This window comes from Manihot esculenta, chromosome 11 (genome assembly GCF_001659605.2).
Source record: "Manihot esculenta cultivar AM560-2 chromosome 11, M.esculenta_v8, whole genome shotgun sequence".
Taxonomy (NCBI): Eukaryota; Viridiplantae; Streptophyta; class Magnoliopsida; order Malpighiales; family Euphorbiaceae; genus Manihot; species Manihot esculenta.
Window position 1 is genome coordinate 30,233,147 of NC_035171.2, and position 18,434 is coordinate 30,251,580.

Genomic DNA, 18,434 nt, shown 5'->3' on the forward strand with positions numbered 1-18,434 from the left:
GGGATTTTGGATATTTATAGAGATGAGTAGGAAATCGATTTCCTGTGCCACGTGGGTTGATCCTTATTATGGTATAGACAGCGGGTTAGAATCGTTGGATTATTTTGAATGAACGGTTTAAGATCGGTAAGGTCGGTATACGGAGGATCGATGACGTGGATATAATTACTGAGCGGCTAATTCTTTTGGCCGGAATTTTTTTTTTTTTTTCAATTTTGCGCGGAAGCTCGACGAGCGACTTCAGTTGCTTTTTTTTTTAAATTATTATTTAACGTATGTAATTAATAAAATTAATTATTTAGGTTTTTTATTTTTTAAAATAAACTGAATTGTTTTTTTTTTTACCATCCAATATAATTGCATTAAAAAAAAATCTAAAAATAGGCTGAGAGAATTACAATTTAAAACTAGTTGCAGATAACCTAAAAACCTACAGCTTACATATGAAAAGCTCAACAATCAATAAGCCCAACTCATACAAAGCACTAAACGGACGATTCTGGGAAAAAGGGATATCGCAAGCGTCACCGACACTCTATTAAACTGGCGTCAACAAATTCAAAATTAAAAATCTTAGCGGGACCCGATACCATCGAGCCGAAAATCTCAGTGACCGAACAAAAAATAAAAAAATCTAACAAAAACTACAACAAAAGGCCATCGACCCATTCTGCCAAGAGTAGAGAAGGCCGATGACCGAACAAAAAAGGTGAGACTTTGCTTTCCTTTTCATTTCTCGAGAGAAAACTCTACTTTTGACTATCAAAGATTATTTAGGCATTTATTTATTTAAACTACTACTATATATAAACATTAAAATATTTTTATTTTTAATTAATATATATAATTTTAAAATAAATAAATTTACTATTTAATACATATAATATAAAAAATTTATTAATTGATATATTAAATTTAAAAAATATATTAAAATATATTTTTAAGATTTTAAAAATATATTAATTAATTATTTATGTAGTATAAAGATTTATTAGTTAAATCATTTAATTTTATGAAAATATTTATTTATTAATTTTTTTATATTAAAGATATTTTAATTTTTTTTATAATATTTAATAATTAAAATTAATAAAAAATTAAGTAAATTTTTTAAAATTAAAAAATATTTTAATATATTTTTTAAAATTAAATGATTAATTAATAAATTTTCTTATATTATATGAATAAGTAATAATTTTTTTTAAAAAATAACTATTTAATTTTTATAAATTTTAAAATAATAACTTTTTATCAGTTTGAAAAAGGCACAAATTATTTAAGTTAAGTTTGGAAAAAGATTAATTAAATAGTTTTAATAAACTATAGGATTAAATAGTCACTTTTTCTTTAAATAATACTCTTTCAATTGTATATTTTTTATTGTTTTAAAATTACCATTTACTTTTTTTAATATTTTAATAATATATAAATATTTAACTTTATTTTATTTTTAAAATAATTACTCATCAATTATTATTTCCGTACATGAATATTAAAAATATATATTTAATAAAATTTAAATTAAATATAATTAAAAAGTTAATAAAAAAATTATTTTCGGAAACTGGATAAAAATTATGGGAAGCAATTAAATATTTTGAGCACAACGTCCGGTCGATCAACGGTCTGCGTGTAGGCTCCTGCCCAGAGGCAGGCGATTAACAGTGGCAATCCCATTTTGAAAACTTGTGATTTGGTTGCTGTTGAGCACCTTAATCAGAGTGCCGATCAAGCCTGTGAGAAATCTGAGGTTATTTTTTATTATTTTCTTCTTTTTTTTGAAGATTTGGCGTTGTTTTGTTTCGTAATTAGAGATTGATTTCTTATTTGTTTGGTAAATTATACAGATGGATATAATTTCTATTGATTTCTCAGGGAAGGTGCAATGGTTCAAGCTGCTACGGAGGTTTGCTTTAGTATTCATTTTCATTCTGGTCCCTTTTGATTTGATGATGGTGACCTTTTATTTATTTATGTATTTTTTCTTTCCTTGCTTTTTTCCATTTACATGCAGCGCGGTATTTAAATTGAAGTTATATACTCCGATCATGTTCAAGTTAGAAAGATAAATGATATCAACTTCCATGGTGAGATTTTTCATTTGATTAATAGGGAACATGAGGAGTGAAATTGTGCTTTTTATATACAGTCTGGTAGCTTTTTTTCATTCTTGCCCTCCCTTTAAATTGGTTTGATTTTATTCTTTGCTTGCTCTAGGTGCTCAATAAGATGCTAGCATTTAAAACGTTACAATTTGGGGAAGGAACAATTGAAGAATTTTAGTTAAAATATTGGTACATTTTTCTATTTATAATTTGGCTATTGAACGTGGGTTTGATATATATGATATTGTTGAGGAAAAATGCTAGTAAGCAGTATAGTGCTATGAGAGCATTAGGGTCGCTAGACCCTTTGCTTTTCCTCGCTTTGATTTTCTTTGAATGCTGTTGGTTCAAAGCTTGATAGGTATGTATTATGGCATCACTTTCAGTCATGGATTGTTTTAAGTTCTCCTGCTAGAATGGCTACGTAAGGCTTGTGTATAAGGATGCAATTAAGAAAAGCTCAGGTTCTTAAAGCTTATGTTATTGTCGGAGTATGACTGCTGTAAGTTTATGTAAATATAGTTAATACTTGTCTATTAGTCATTTACAAGTGAGGCTGTGGCCAACCTCAAGTTTTTAAGCTTGACTTCTCTGTATTTTCTTTTTTTGTTGAATCTCTAACTTTTTCTGAGAGCAAAGAACTTCTTTGTTAAATTTAACAGAGAGGATCCCTGAAAATTTCTATGGATAAACTAAGTGCTCACAAGTTCATTTCTACTAGTAGCTTGAACTGGGTGATAGCAGTTGCTTTACAAATAATGTTCTCGAAAGTTTTGAGGACCCTTTGCAGGCAATTACTTAGTGTTCGTACTGCTCAAGCAATTTCCTGTTGCAATTCTATTGTTTTGCGATTCTTCATGAAGATGAAGCCACTGTTTGCAAAAATGAAAAATTAGTACTTTGGTATTGTTCATGAAGATGCCCTTGGTGTTCTCAAGTTAAGGAAGTATCAGTTTGCTTACCTACTAAGAGTCTCGAAATGCATATTGTCAGCATAGTCCAGAAGTGTCAATTTGCATCATTATCACCTTATGATTTAATTTATTTTTGCCTCGTCAATTTACTATCAGTGCTTGTTCTCTCTTATCTTCTGAATCACACTCTGTCCAATTTCCAGTTTCTGGTGGATTGGACTCGAGGAAGGAATCTCATTTTCTCAGTTGCTGCTCCTTCTGTAAATGAAATTAGAGGACCATATGATGTGACAAATTTATCATATTTGCTTGTGCTCTCTATAAAACAAGCTAAAGCAGCTACTTCCAAGAATTGTAGGAACAACTTGCAAAATTCCAAAAATCTGGCAGTTGTACTAGTACAATGAATGAGTAAGAGTTATTGGTTTTTCTTCTTTCTTATAATTTCTTGCAGGAATCTTATAGCTAATGCCAAAAGGGAAAAAAAACTTTTACAAGGAGGCTATTAGAGTTGAACTGGCCTCATCAGATGAAAAATCCAGCTTCTACAAACCATTGTCTAGGACTGGCTTAAATGGGATCCTGTCTTTAGTGATGAAGGGGATATGCAACTTGATGATATGTAAAAATCTTTTTCTTCCACACTTAAGGCCCTTGATTTTGCTTCAGTTATTGACAGCATACCACCTCATGATGAAAAACTGTTTACTTCCAAGGCAGTTAGGTATCAGTTGCAGTAACTGGTGTGTCTGAAAAACTTGGCCAGCATGATCTTCTTCCAGAAGCAGATTTGATTTCTCTATGCAATTCTCCATCAAAGAATCATACTTTTGATCGTGGAAGCTCCCAAGTACCAAGGGATCCTGCAAAAACTAATTTTGGGGAAATTGGAGTCCCTGCAAACACTGCCGAGGAAGGGCCAAAAGCTTCCAATGGCTCAGGTGCATTTCTTTCTTTGATGGGAAATCAGAACCATGATTTGCAATCACCAAACTAATTAAATGCTATTTTTCCAAATGAGGATATAGTGCATCAGAAATCTCCTGCAGAAGTTGAGTTGAATGATGCTTCTGATCCTGATGTAAAAAGATGGAAGCTTTATCTGAGAAGATTGACTCCCTTGCTCCTCAGATTGATTCACAAGGTTCTGCTATAATTTTAGATGCATATAATGTGGTCATGGACAAAACAGAGCAGCAATGGGGTAAAACATCATGAAGATACAGCTGTAATTGAAGATATTTTTGTCAGGGAACAACTCAAGGCAGTGGGAGATAATTTTCTTACACTTGTGGATCATGTTACATTTCTATTTATCTGGAGATGTGAAAATTAAAGATGTCCCTTCAGATGCAAATTGGGAGACCCCAAAGAGGTGGGAATGGAAGATCAAGGGGTTATGGAGAACCCCAGAGGGGGTGGCATTGGAAGAGCAAGGGTTGTTAATACCCCAAAGGACATGGCAATAAAGGTGATGTAGACCCAAGAGGAGGTGTCAATGGAAGATCAGAGGTTGGACATGTGGATACTGGAAGTGTTGTTGGTTGGGACAATGATTTGAAAGCTAAAGATAACTCTTTAGATGTAAATTTGATGCCCTTGAGGGAGGTGGCAATAAAGGAACAGAAGCCTGAAGAAACTGACACTGAAAGTAATCAATCCAATGTTCTTCCCATTGTCATCAGTTCTCATCATGGAATACTATGTTATTCTAACAGTATTCAAACTATACTTGCCTGAAAAATATTCCAAATCAGGTAATGCATTTTGTAATTGAAATTTAATTATTTTGATCCATGAGATCAAAGCTTGTGATTTGAGTTTATTCAGTGCCATTATTTGGATAACTCATTCATGACTTCCCTTTGGCATCAAGTAATCTCAGTGTTATTTCCGATCTTTGTTTCTTCTTTTGGATTTTTCCATCATAAATTTTTGTTTGAAGTGTTCCTTCTTAGCAATGTGATTGTTTATGTTAATACTATATGAACGTTACTCAAACTCTATTCCTTGACAGATTTTTATTTATGTTGTTCACTTTTCTTGAAGGAAATATTTTAAGTCAGGTAGTGCTATTTGTAATTGAATTCTGACTATCCCAAGTTAAGTGGGTTGAGCGTTTGTTTCAATTCTTCAAGTTAGCTCATTATCAAATAATAAGCAATTTCGGTGTCGATTCTGGTCTGTTCCATCATTGTTTTGTTTTTTGCTATTCCACTCTCACAACTTACTTTTTCTTATGTGCAGGGAAATCCAGGAAAAGCAACCCTCAACAATCTTCTTCTTCTTCCCCTTTTTTTGGCCTTTGAAGTGATTGTTGAGTCCTATACCTTTCAAAAAGGAATCCAAAAAGTTTAAACACAAGATGAAGGTGTAATCAAGTTCCCCACTCCCCTAAAATTTTTTTATGTTGATCAGCAGTGTAAAATGTAAAGTGGGTTTAGTTTAATGCTAATTTATCAAGGTGTAGTGTTGTCAATCATTCCTCTTGAAAGGTGTCAAAATTTTGTCCATGGATCTCTTGCAGTGCATCTGCAGTTCAAGTTTTGGTCCCAATAATTCCAGTGGATATTGACTTCTTTTTCTTATAAAGATGAAAAGATATTAAAAATGGTCAAATTTCTACTGTTTACTCCTGAGAATGGAATCACAATGACAATTGACATCCTGAAATTTCTATGGTTGTAGGCTCAAGTTTGATATGCAGCTACAACTCTCCTTATGATTTGCTCTGCATCTGCCTTGTGGTCCCTATGCACTGTTATTTTTGTTATAGGGTCCACACTTTATCTCGTTATCAAGCATAGGCTGTGTCCTTGTACAAAATATAATTAGTTTCATGTACTGAATCTGGCGTGCCATGAAGACCTCATCTGGGTGAGAGTTCTCCCCGTTGAAACTTCTATATCTAGCATGCACTAAGCATCTTTGTTTGGCCGTATAAGTGTTGAGTTTCTTGACAAATTGAATATTATTATTGTTGCTTTTATTTTCTGTGGGCCAATCTCTTACTTGGTTAAAGCTTCTATCTTTTTCAGGGAAACTGTTAGTTGTCCGATTGTGGGTTCTTGTTTGTCTAATCCTCCGACAGGAATCTATAGTTTGGCTTCAGCATGACGTCTGTGTGAGTAGTCCATCCCCATTCTGTTTCTGCTCAGTCTCTTTTAGGCCTCCTATTATTGAAAAAGAAAAAAAAAAGAAAAGAAAAGGAAGAAGCTTCTATATTTAAATGATTTTTTTTGGTTGCTTTACTTGGTCAAATTAAATCTGGAGAAAGAATTGGGTTGATCTCACATTGCTAGAAACGATCTTGATGAAAGGTTAATGAGCTCATGGGCACCCTTTGATTGCAAGCCAATTTTTAAGTGCGAGTTCTACGTACATGCTTTAGTCTCAAGTAGTCTTATCAAGGTGAGAGGCGACATTAAAGCGATAAAATCTTAAAATTTTCTAAGGCGATAGAGTCTCGCCTCGTGTTTTAAAAAAGTGAAAAAGCCAAAATTTTATTATATATTTTAAATATACATATAAATGCTTCATATTTAAAAGAAAAATACATGTTCAAAAGAAATATATATTATTTGTAGCAATAGAAGAAGAGATTTTTTTTTAAAAAAAGAAAAAAAAAGGAGGATTTGCTGCTGTGCCAGGTCTAGTAAAAAGAGGAGAGGATGAGAAAGATAAGGAAAAAAGAAGAAGAGAGAAAAAAAAATTTTTAAAAAAAGAAGACACCCAGTAGGGAGAGAAGAGAGGAGAAAGAAGAAAAAGGATGAGAGACATATCTACTTGAAATTAAGAGTAAGAAATTTGTATTTTAGTTGCTGCAGAAGTATTATCTTATCTCTTGTTTGAAAGAGATGGAGAGAGCCTAGGATATTTTTTTCAGTTTAAAAGCTTTTTTTTTTTTTAAAAAAAAAAAGGCCTTGCTTCAGTGAGGCGTTGCCTCTGGCGCCTCTCCCCTAGCGCTCTAATGGATTGAGACGTCGCCTTTGTGTAGGCGTCTCGCCTTAGTCAGACAAGGCAAGGGGTGGTGTCTCGCCTCCCCTCTCGCCTTTTTTCCGTCTTTAATAACACACTTTTCAGAAGAGACCAACCTACTTGTTTCTTGGGTCCATAATAGATTGAGTGCACACAAGTTTTCTCTACTCTTAGTATCAATGTTAGTATTAGCCCTATCTCATGAGATTCAGTGTTAGGAGCGGTGACTTAAACCTCTAGTCTAAGGACACGGTGTTTAATGTGTTTGGTGCCAGCCATGACTAACAAGGATGGTGTTTAATGTGTTTGGTGCCAGCCATGACTAACAAGGATGTTGATTCTCCGAGCACGGATTAATGTTCCGATTCGACATCGCCAAGAGAAATCATAATGAGAGCTTATAAAGCGTGTTGGCACGCTTATAAAGCGTGTAGCTGATTTTTAGAGGTGAATTCTATTTAGGTGGCTGTTTCATGTGGTTCATTCAAATGGCGTAGGTGGTGGCGATGGAATTACAATGCTCGGCCAACGCTATGTTCAGTTAGTACATAGCCTTGACTTCTTTTGCAAAGAGATGAAGTCAAAAAATTCTTCTGTAATTAATAGGGGCGTCGATTCCGAATGTGAGATATTGTTATAAATTTACAATTGTTATGTTTTTGAAGTCATATGCTACATGATCAATACATGGATGATTTAGGAGTCTGCTTCTTCTTGCTTCATTACGCGGGTGAGGCTCAGCCTTGGCGATGTAGAGGAGTTGCGGAGTTATTATTTATTTCTCTTGTTTATTTACTCAAGTTTTTTACGGAAAAAAAAAATCCATTTGCGTGAATTTTGTAATTACTTTGTTTAAAATAAAATAAGATATTTTATTTCATAAACGTTGCAAATTTGCAAGATTTTTTAACGTTTTATTTACATTTTTTTAATCTGAAGTTATTTATGTTTTGTAAAGTAATTTAAAAAAAATAAAAACAATTCTTTATTACAAAATATATAAATATATATATATATAGTTATAAATTTTTTAAAATAATATAATAAATATTAAATTAATAACAATAAGTGGATTCTATGAATATTATCACTCGCTTATTATTAGCTTATGATGATATTTTATTATATTAATTTTATGAAAAACAAAAACTATATATTTATTTTTCAGTAAATTGTAACCATTTTAATGTTACTAATATATATTCTGTAAAATAAATATAAAAAAAATTATTATACATAGATTTATAAAACAAAATTGATACATCTCATATAAAGAGGACATGATATCAGAGTAAACGCTTAGGCAATAGAGTCTCACTTTAATATAATTACTCATCAAATAGGGCAAGAAATCGTATGTTCTATAAGTAGGAGAAATTACTATTTAATTTTTATATTATAAAAAATTTATTAATTAATTTTTTATAATATATATTAAAATATTTTTAATTTTTTAAAACGTCTATTAATTAGTATTTACAGACTATATCTGATAATAAGTGCATTTGAATAAATCTGAAAAATATCATATTTTAGTCTATATATGTTGGTAAGTACTATAAGAGATCTCATATTTTAGTTTTTTAATTTTCGATCACCATTTAAAAAAAATATTTATTAATTATTTTTTATTAATTTAAATAATTAAATAGTATTTATTATTAATATTATTATTATTAATAAAAGAAGAATCAGAGGGATAAAAGATGGAAAGGCACTTTTCCCATGAGTCTCAGTTCTTAACCTTCACAGTCCAAGTATTATAATTTATAGGCCCCACCCTTTAATTACTGCGTTTCATGTGCTTCTCCATTTTCATTTTTAGTAATTCTTAATTAACACTTTCCACCTTTTTTTTTTCTTTCCCATTAATCAGCCACCACCATCATTGAGAATGCCTTCATTTCCAAATTGGTAGAGCTTCCAAAGACTTTCCAATGTCTAGTCAAAAGAATCCTTTTTTATTTTATTTTATTTTGTAATTATATCATATGCTATTCATCTTAGTCCAATATTTACTCAATAAATTTCTCTTTAATTCTCAATCGTCTATGACTAATCATTATTGAAAACTAAAGAATATTTTAGAAAATATTTTTTTTTTAGGTTACATATAGACTTATATCTCATACTATTTTATATTAATATATTAAATATGTGAATTTATAAAAATTATAATAATTAAATATAAATTAATCATAATATAATTAATAGTTTATAAAAAAATTAAAAATAATTTAATTTATTGCTAATTACACTTGAACTTTACTGATTGGACTCTAAAATTTTATAAAATATAGAATTATACACATTTAATTTTGTTAATATATGAAAATTCATATCACAATTATCAAAATTTGGAGCAAAATTAACGATATATGATTAATTTTTATTTTTTTGATAAATTATTAATAATATAACTAATTTATGTTTAATTGTTATGATCTTTAATAAGATATAATTTTAGTTTAAGTATTCAATAGTTTAATTTCAATTATTATAGGAATATAAATATACATTCAGCCTCTTATTTTTCTTTCTAAATCATCTTGTTTTCAAGATCTGAAGCATAATAATTACTTTTTTGTGTAAAATAGGATTATGTTGAATACTATTAGATCGGTTTATTTTTTATTGGCATTGGAAATACATCACATTATGACAGGCTAATATTTCACAGTTCACGATAGTGGAGAAATTGAATAGAAAAAAATAAATTTAAAAAAAATAGTCGATTAAATATGAATTGACATATATTTTTGTTATCACGAAATATATTGACAGTTGAAATATTGTAAAACAGGCTAATTATAAAATTCGAAATAAATTGGTGTGCTTTTTTTACGTAGATTAATTAATTCTTAAAATTTAAATTTAAAAAGTTACGCGATTCCGCCATAGAAAATATTATTAATATACTATTTGAGCGTCTTAGACTAAAAAGTCCAAATTTTGAATTTTCACAGTGAGAATTTAAGGTCTTCACCAATGACAATTTTGCTTCAAATACAAGTTTTTGATGATTACATACATCCGTAAGTGCATAATCAGAGGCTTGAAATTAATTAAAAACAAGTTTTAGTTTAATAAATCTTTCTATAAACTTAGTGGGCGACCCACCGCCGGCCGACAAAAATCAAGAGCGCCGTCCTTCCCACCTCTATGGGTTCCCTCAAGAAACGTAGCCTTTGTATAAAGAACAAGGCAGATTCTAAGTCTCTCTAATATTATATTATTGAATTTAATTTCTCATCATAATCAAGTACCCAACACTTAGCATGAGCAACTAAATGATTACTAATTAAATATTAATTTTCTAGCTTAAAAGAGCCAAAGAAACACTTTAAAAAAACACAAACCTTGGTGAAAAAGAGAAGGGGGGAGGTGATGCTGTTTTGCTTTGATTTAGGATTGTTTTCATGTCTACACTATGAATATATGAAATTTAGAAAGTGCCCTCCACCATGCAAGATTATGCTATTCTAACACAACAATTAATATTTTAGGATGCAGAAACAAAACAGTATCAATCTTTATATTATTAAAACAATAATTTAAATTATTATAAAGATATAAATATATTTTTATTCATAAAATTATAATTTTACTCACACTTTTTATTTATTATAAAAAAATAAATAAATTACTACAACAACGAAATTAAATTTAAAATTTTAACCATAAAAAATTATAATATAAATGATTGTGTTATCTTTAAACATGAATTAAAATTTATATATTTAAATCTATGTATCGAATAGTTTATATTTTTTTAGTAATAATTTACGATTGCTAATTTAGATTGGATTTTATAGTAGTGTAAGCTTCTAGTATGATAAAAATGAAATTTTATTAGTAAAAAATGACTATTATATTACAAGAAATATTAAAAATATAGAATTTACTCTATGACAACAATATATAGTTGTTTCTGATTGCTACTATAAAATTATATTTATAGCTATTTTATAATAAAATTATAATTGCCGTGAAAAAAATTATTATTTGTAATATTAAATAGTGCAAAAAATATAATAATAATAAAAATTGAGTATTAATAAAAAAAAATTATATGTCACTAATCATAATTATTTATATTAATGTTATAAGTTAGTTTTCATAGTAGGAAAATTAATATACTATAAAAAATTTTATAATTAATCTTAATATTTATTATAGTGTTTGGAAAAAAAATATAACGAGAAGAAAATTAATTATAGATTGCTTTTCAAGTAGTTTGACCATGATTGTCAATTAAAAAAAAAAAGTGCTATTATGACTTGTTATTTTATGTGCTAACCATCAAAAATCAAAAGAGTTTTTATATTACTAATAACTGGAAAATATGAATAATATAAGTGCAGTAAATCATACCCTCTATAAAACCAATTGCTATGGCAAAGCTAGGATTGTGGCTGTCTGTGTCCATAGCCCTTTTGAGCTCTTTCTTGAAAATCACTTAATACCCATATGCAAAAATTCTTTCAATTCTACTTTTCCAAGACATTCATTCCCTCAACACACACAAGCGAAAGCTTTGACAATGGCAGACTCCTACCCACCTAAGTGTAACCTAATTGCACACCACTTTTAAGTTGTTCACTCTATTAGGCTTAGTAGTTATCCCCCCCAAAAAAAAAAGAAAAGAAAAGAAAAGAAAAGAAACCAACAAAATCTCAAACCCTAGACTTTAGTGTAAGTGCATTAATGATAGTGATTGTTACCTTAACCATTCAGCTCCCTTTTCTTGACAATAATGACTTTGTCTTCATCTTTTTTAAGTTATTATGCACAAATAAAATAGGTATAATTTCATTCGCATAATTACATCTCATTTATATAGAGAAATTGATATTGTCATTAGGGTTAGTTTGATTATTATTTTAACTTATTGATATTAAAATTATTTTTAAAATTAAAAAATTTTAAATTATAATTTAATCGAAAATCAATTATATATATATAAAAAATATCAGTGTAATTGAACGACTATATATAAATTAAAATCAAACAAACTATATTTACATCCTCTTCTTGAAGCTAAAGAACATGTCAAATTGCACAATCATGATGAGGAACAAGCAAACCTAGATAGCTAGAATCACAAATACACTAAACTAGAACTGCAGGGAGCTGCAGCTGGCTAGCTAGCTAATTAACCAGCCAGCCAGCCAGCCAACCCCTTTTCAAGTTAATTAAGGAATTGAATTTGCTGAAAAAGCATCCAGAAAATCAATCCAGTTATCGTCATAGTCTTCATTATCTTCTTCCCCACTTATATTGCTCCATTGAGCTTGAACATTCTTTTCTATTTCATCGTTCCTTGCAAACCTCCCTCTAATGCGTGGCCGGCTGTCTGCAAGTGTTTTTCTGCAAGCATACTGAAACCAAAATTGAAAAATTCATTAATACATAATCATAATCATGACAAGACAAATATTAATAACCTTAATTAAGTATGTCTTAATTAACCTAATTATATATAATCATTATGTATGCACAGCATTTTGATTTTAACCACAACTATCTCTAATCCATTAAATTAAAATTAAATACGATTACTCCAAATCTATCAACTAAGACTCCAAATCGACCAACTAAGAGATAAGATTATTCTAACGAGTATTGAATCTTTGATTTTGATTTCACTCCATTCATAATAGAAAAAAAAAAAAAAAAAAGGCATTTATCATTAGTGACTAGTGAATTGAAGAGTATAAAGCTTGTCAGTTGTCATCCAGAGAGCCAACAAATTCAAACAAGAACTATTGCAGTTTCTATCAAATAGTGTCTCACTTAGGATAAGAAAAGTTGGATTTGACATAAAGCAAAAAGAAATGGCCTGCGAGCAAAGAAATCAAAGCAAGAACCCATTTGCAACTTGTGCTCTAGAGACCTCTACATCTCCGTGAATGTGTACTACTGTATTATTGCTTTTAATTAATTAATGATCATTAACCCATGAAATTAATAATGGGTTTTAATTTTCAACAAAAAAAGGGTTTTAATTAATTAAATTAAATATATTAATGACCTTAATTTTTTTGGTGAAGTTCCTCTGTGTCCTCTTGCTTCTGTACTTCTCAATTCTCTCTTTCTTCTCCTCTGGACTGTATTTGCATGCTTTGCTCATACTCTCAATTATCACACTGCTCTCACTTGATAATGGGCTGTCTGCTTTGTGCCCATGCTGCACCAAATTAAATAAATAAAAAAAACCCACAAAAATTAATTATTTAATAAGCATTACCCATTTACCAAAAATTAGTAAAATTAATCAAAATATTTAAAAAATAAATTTATAATAGGTTAACCTGCAAATCACCAGTGCTGAAGACTCTCCTTACATGGCTGGTGTCCATGTCAAGAAAATCCTGAGGGCATGTGAAATGACAATGGTACCCATTTTTTTGCAGCGAATGGCTACTAATACTCCTCTGAATCAAACTCGGTTGGTGAGTCGTTCCACAACTCGCCAGCGAACTCGGCGAACCGTAGCTGCTGCAACCACTAGTAGTACTGCTGCCGGCCATCTCAAATCCAGGCAGTTGGTCCGGAATGATTAAGTGAGCTGGCGGAGGGAACTGACCTGACACCGACAGGAAAGCCGATGGAGCAGTGCCGTCGGGAGACGAAGGGTGGTGGCCGAGAACGAAGTCAGCGAGTGGGAATGTGGAGTTACTGTGACCGTACATGGCGCGTGGAGATGGTGCGAATAGCTTAGTTTAGATAGATGTTTTTTGAAAGAGAGTGAAGACACTGAAGCTGAAAGGCTTGAGAGCTTAAGTACTTATAAACTGTGGAAGCTCCAAGAGAAAAGGGCAGTCGAGCTGGATGATGACGTGGACGATGACGTCATTCTCAATAGTGCGTTGACTTGCTTTTTCTTTAATCTCTATTATTTATTTTTTTTTCCTAATAGTTTGAATTTTAGTTATGTCAAATTGTAATGATGTGGTAAATGACGAACCTTATTCATCCTAATTATTCACTTCTTGAAAATAATTTAATCATGAAAAAATTTTAATAATCCTGTTGGAGTAGAAAAATTCGCTTTCGCATTATGTTTTGTTATTTTCATTAAATCAATATTTTTATAAATTAATTCTTGAGAAATAAAAATTTGAGGGCCCCTTTCTTCTATTCAAATGAATGTCACAAACAAAATAATTAGCTAAACATTGATTTTACAAGAATACGAGTTAATTAATAATTGTTAAATAAAATTAATATTAGCATGCAATTTTTTTTTTATTTCATAGATAGGTAAAATAAGAGTGATAATATTAAAAAATTATTATTTCCGTTTAAAATTAAAAATTTTATAAGAATTTAATTTTATTTATTTATTTTTTATAATTTTTTATTTGGATGGCAAGAATTTAATTTTTTAATTTAAAAATTTTTTATTTTAAAAAATATTAAATTCATATATAATTTTATAAAAATTTATTTAAATTAATTTCTTACAAAATAAATAATACTAGACAAAAATGTATGAGTTATTGATTACAGAGTATAGAATTAACTAAAGAGATTAACATACTTATGAACTCCTTATATAGACGACGAAATTGTTATTAGAAAGTCAATGATAAGAGGTTCTTTTCTTATTAATTTGAAGTCTATTTAAAATGGAATTTTTAAATATATATAGAATTAAATTATTATTAGAATAGGGATTATAAGCGATTATCTTGTTATCATTGAAAGTCTATTAAAAAATATATTTTTTTTAAATAAGAAAAATTAGGAATATAGAGATTTAAATATAAATATATTAGGTGAGCGATATTAAAAAACAATATGAATATTTACTTATAATAATGTATAAAAAGATATAATAATAATAAAAATAATAAATATTAATAAAAAAAATTTATCAGGAATATTTATTATTATTAATAATTAATTTTTTAATAATAATAATATTTTATCATAAAATATTTATAATTATAGTTTTACAATAACATGCGATCATTTATATATTGTTATTATAAATTTAATGATATGAGATTCAAAAGAAAATAGAGTTAGGATTTGTAAAATTGGTTTTTATTTTCTCTATATACCTTTTTATTCTTTTTTTTTTATCATTTTATGATGCGATTATATTCTGCTATAATTTTCTATACTGTTATCATGCAGGATCAGGTATGGTCTTTTCATTTATTATAAGATAATTATTTAATTCTTTTTGGTGTTTACCTTAATATAATTGTGAATGTGTGAAATCTGCTGTTTCGTAAACTTAACTGATCGATCGAATTGGATCCTTTCTGTTGAATTCAAGTCGTATCTAATCAATCCTGTCGGTGTGAATCTTGAACCGATCTCTTTGAAAATGAATCAATGCACTGAATTGTTACAAAAATCAAGCCTGACCCTTCTATCATGGTCTTACCATGGTTTAAATGTCCGAAATTCACAAATTATTAAAATTTATAATAATAAATTTTATATTTATGATAGCATAAAATTAATATAACTAATCTTAATATTTCTTAATATATATATATATATATATATATATATATATATATATATATATATATATATATAATAAATGAATAATATAAAAAAATAAAAAATAACTGACGAAATTTATTAATAAAATTATAAAAAATACTTTTTAATTAGTGATTGTAAAGTGAATTACAAAATTCAACCATTAAATTACTAATCAACCCAAAGAAATTTGATTGTTTCATTTTTTTAATGAAAATTTGCTAAATTGATTAATATATTTGATGTATATAGAGTTAAGACAATAGACATATAGGGATTATTATTTGGCGTTTAAAATATTAGGCTGAAGATCCCAACGTGGAGAGACAAAAGCAGTGAATGGAAGGGAAAGGATTCATAGAGTAATCTCAACTTTGGAGACAAAAGCTTGCTTTGAGAAAATATATTAATTTTCTTAATATCATTTGCAATCATTTTGAGAACCCAATTGACAACTTCACTTGCAAATTGTGGTCAAACAATCAACTAAACCAGCAGGACTAGCTTACTTTTCCACGTGGTCCTATGTATATATATTTCTTCTTTTAAAAAAATAAAATTAATTAATTTATAAGTAGTATATAAAAAAAAAATAACTCAACTTGCAAATATTTGACAGAATTGAAGACCCCACCATCACTTTTCTGAGTTCACAGCCACACACACACAGAATTATTTTAAGTCATACCCATGTGGGAAGCATTTTTGTTCCAATCATAGATCATAGGCTAGGGTTTCATTATATGTATTTTTTGTTATGATTATCTCACTAAGTATCATTATTTTAATTATAATTATAATTAATCAACATATTGCTTGCGGATTACCTCTCCAATTTGGGAATGAGCAAGTAGGAGCAAAATTTTACTAAAACAAGATTAATACTCGTCATCTTCACATTACTATAATATCATATACTGTTAAAACAATAATTCTATAATTACGGCTACCATACTACTCTATGCTGCATAAATTCTAAAATTTTATAGTGTCAACATAATCATGATTTGAGTTGCTTAATTAATATAAACTATTTTACCGACTTAAATTAGGGTTTTGAAGATATTTAATACATAACACTAATTTGTTAAGTTAAACAAAATGTTTAACTCATTCCATCGATACTGGAATGATGCCAATATAAATAGTCACGAAAAATATGATTTCATAAATTTTACTTACTTTCTTCAGAAGAAAATCTTTGTTAGCTACTTAGTGTGAAACAGTTCAATTCAAACTGATCTAAATAATTTTTAAATTCACTTTTCACTTGATTCAAAATAATTAATTTAAATTATTTAATAGTTTCACATTAATGATTATATACAGTTTTGATTTACTGTAAATTGCTCATGTGAAATGCGATACAAACAAGCAGCTGAATCTTACATGGCTATAATAATAGAAGATAGAGGGTTTATTTCACTTTTTTTAAAATACAGGAAAGATGCAATACTTATTGAAGAAATTTTCACATAGAAATTTAAAATGCTGGATTTATCCAGTGAATTAAAGATATAAAAAAGAGCTTGATTCTAATGATATAAAAATTTTCAGAAAATATGTTGACAATTATTAATTTATTTGGATTAGCTCCATAATATTTATAATTAGTTGTTAAGTTTTTTGGAGCTATTTATTGACAACCGTTTTATGTGAATTTGTATATTTTAAATCAATTATGTTTTCGTTTGTAACTTAAAGTAATAATATTATTTGATATTTTAATAATAATTTAAGAATATTTTTAAATTAAAAAAAATAAATTTAATATTTTTAACGGCATAATTCAAGAATAAATTTGGGCCTTTTACCTTTGAATGATCTATAGAGAATCTAGCACATAGATGCTTGACTCAAATATATCTTTGATGATAATGATGTACAAGTTGAAAAAGATATGTTCCAAAAGCTTGATAATAGCAAAACTGAATGAGAGAGAGAGAGGTGTGGGGTGGGGGACCCTGAAACCAACTTACTTTAAAATATGTAGTAGGTCCATGAGAATCATCTATATCACTTCAAAAAGAGGTTCATTTTTCACTAGCATTCAACACTCGCTTCACACTTTGGTTCCATAAACTAACTGGAAATACCCATGTTTCTGTCCTTCATTGGTCAATAACTAAGCTCTAGTCCTCTCCATGCCTAGTCATCATAACCAACTCATTAGCTGCTCAACTCAACCAAACTAGACATGAATCAAGCCAAAATGTAATTCTGGGAACACAAAATTTGATTATGTCTATACTTTTGAAAATAAATATAAAAAATCTTTTAAAAGTGAGATAGGATAACACATTAACTTTTTTAATTAAAGATTTTCATTCGAGTCTTTAACCTACCTTTAAAATTTGAGAGGTAACAGTTTGTGCCTTAATAAATTTACTCGGTACAAATTTAATTTAATCGAGCGAGTAAATTTTAGATATTTAGTATTAAAATTTTTTAATAATACTAATATTTCGGCATAATATTAATGTTAATTAGCATAAAAAATGAATAATTTAAATCATATTTATTAACAGAGTAAAAAAAAATTTATGTGTTAAAAATACGAAACGACATATTTTTTATATGATTTAATTAATATAAATTTGTTATCATTAAATATTTATTCATATCATTCAATATATCCCACTCTAATTGTGACAAGACTTAACTATAGGTAAAAATATGTAGAGAATCACATCATATTTTGATACAGTGGTATAATCTATATGAACTTGACGTACCATTGTCTCCTAAACACTTGTTCTTTCTTATCTTATTATAATTACTATTGCACATAGTGCCTGCAATACTAATCCTACATATCAAAATGTCTTCCTCAATTTGTCAAGTTGATTGAACAGAGAATTAATTTCATCCACATGATTTTCAAATTAAAAAAGTGAGATAAGATTGCACAAATTTTTTCTTTCTAAAC

The 18,434-nt window shown here is 28.7% G+C and overlaps 1 protein-coding gene and 1 long non-coding RNA gene across 17 annotated transcripts; one reads left to right on the forward strand and one right to left on the reverse strand.

The window, feature by feature from the left end:
- The first annotated feature begins 1,570 nt into the window (after positions 1-1,570).
- LOC110626800 lies at positions 1,571-7,775 on the forward strand. Of its 16 annotated transcripts, XR_006352549.1 has the most exons (9): positions 1,572-1,750; positions 1,848-1,906; positions 2,015-2,087; positions 2,218-2,294; positions 3,223-4,776; positions 5,267-5,390; positions 5,708-5,896; positions 6,058-6,143; positions 7,314-7,775. It is a non-coding gene; the product is annotated as an uncharacterized LOC110626800 (long non-coding RNA). The 16 variants fall into 16 exon arrangements; XR_002489778.2 differs by having other exon boundaries at positions 1,571-1,750; positions 2,015-3,960; positions 4,048-4,776; XR_002489780.2 differs by having other exon boundaries at positions 1,571-1,750; positions 2,015-3,960; positions 4,069-4,776.
- Positions 7,776-11,975: 4,200 nt separating this feature from the next.
- On the reverse strand, positions 11,976-13,762 carry LOC110626987 (two-component response regulator-like PRR95). Its single transcript, XM_021773200.2, has 3 exons — positions 13,312-13,762; positions 13,032-13,187; positions 11,976-12,378 (listed from the first exon to the last, which is right to left on the reverse strand). Exons 1-3 carry the CDS (start codon positions 13,690-13,692, stop codon positions 12,193-12,195), a joined length of 723 nt encoding a protein of 240 aa, XP_021628892.1. The 5' UTR covers positions 13,693-13,762; the 3' UTR covers positions 11,976-12,192.
- Positions 13,763-18,434: the final 4,672 nt, after the last annotated feature.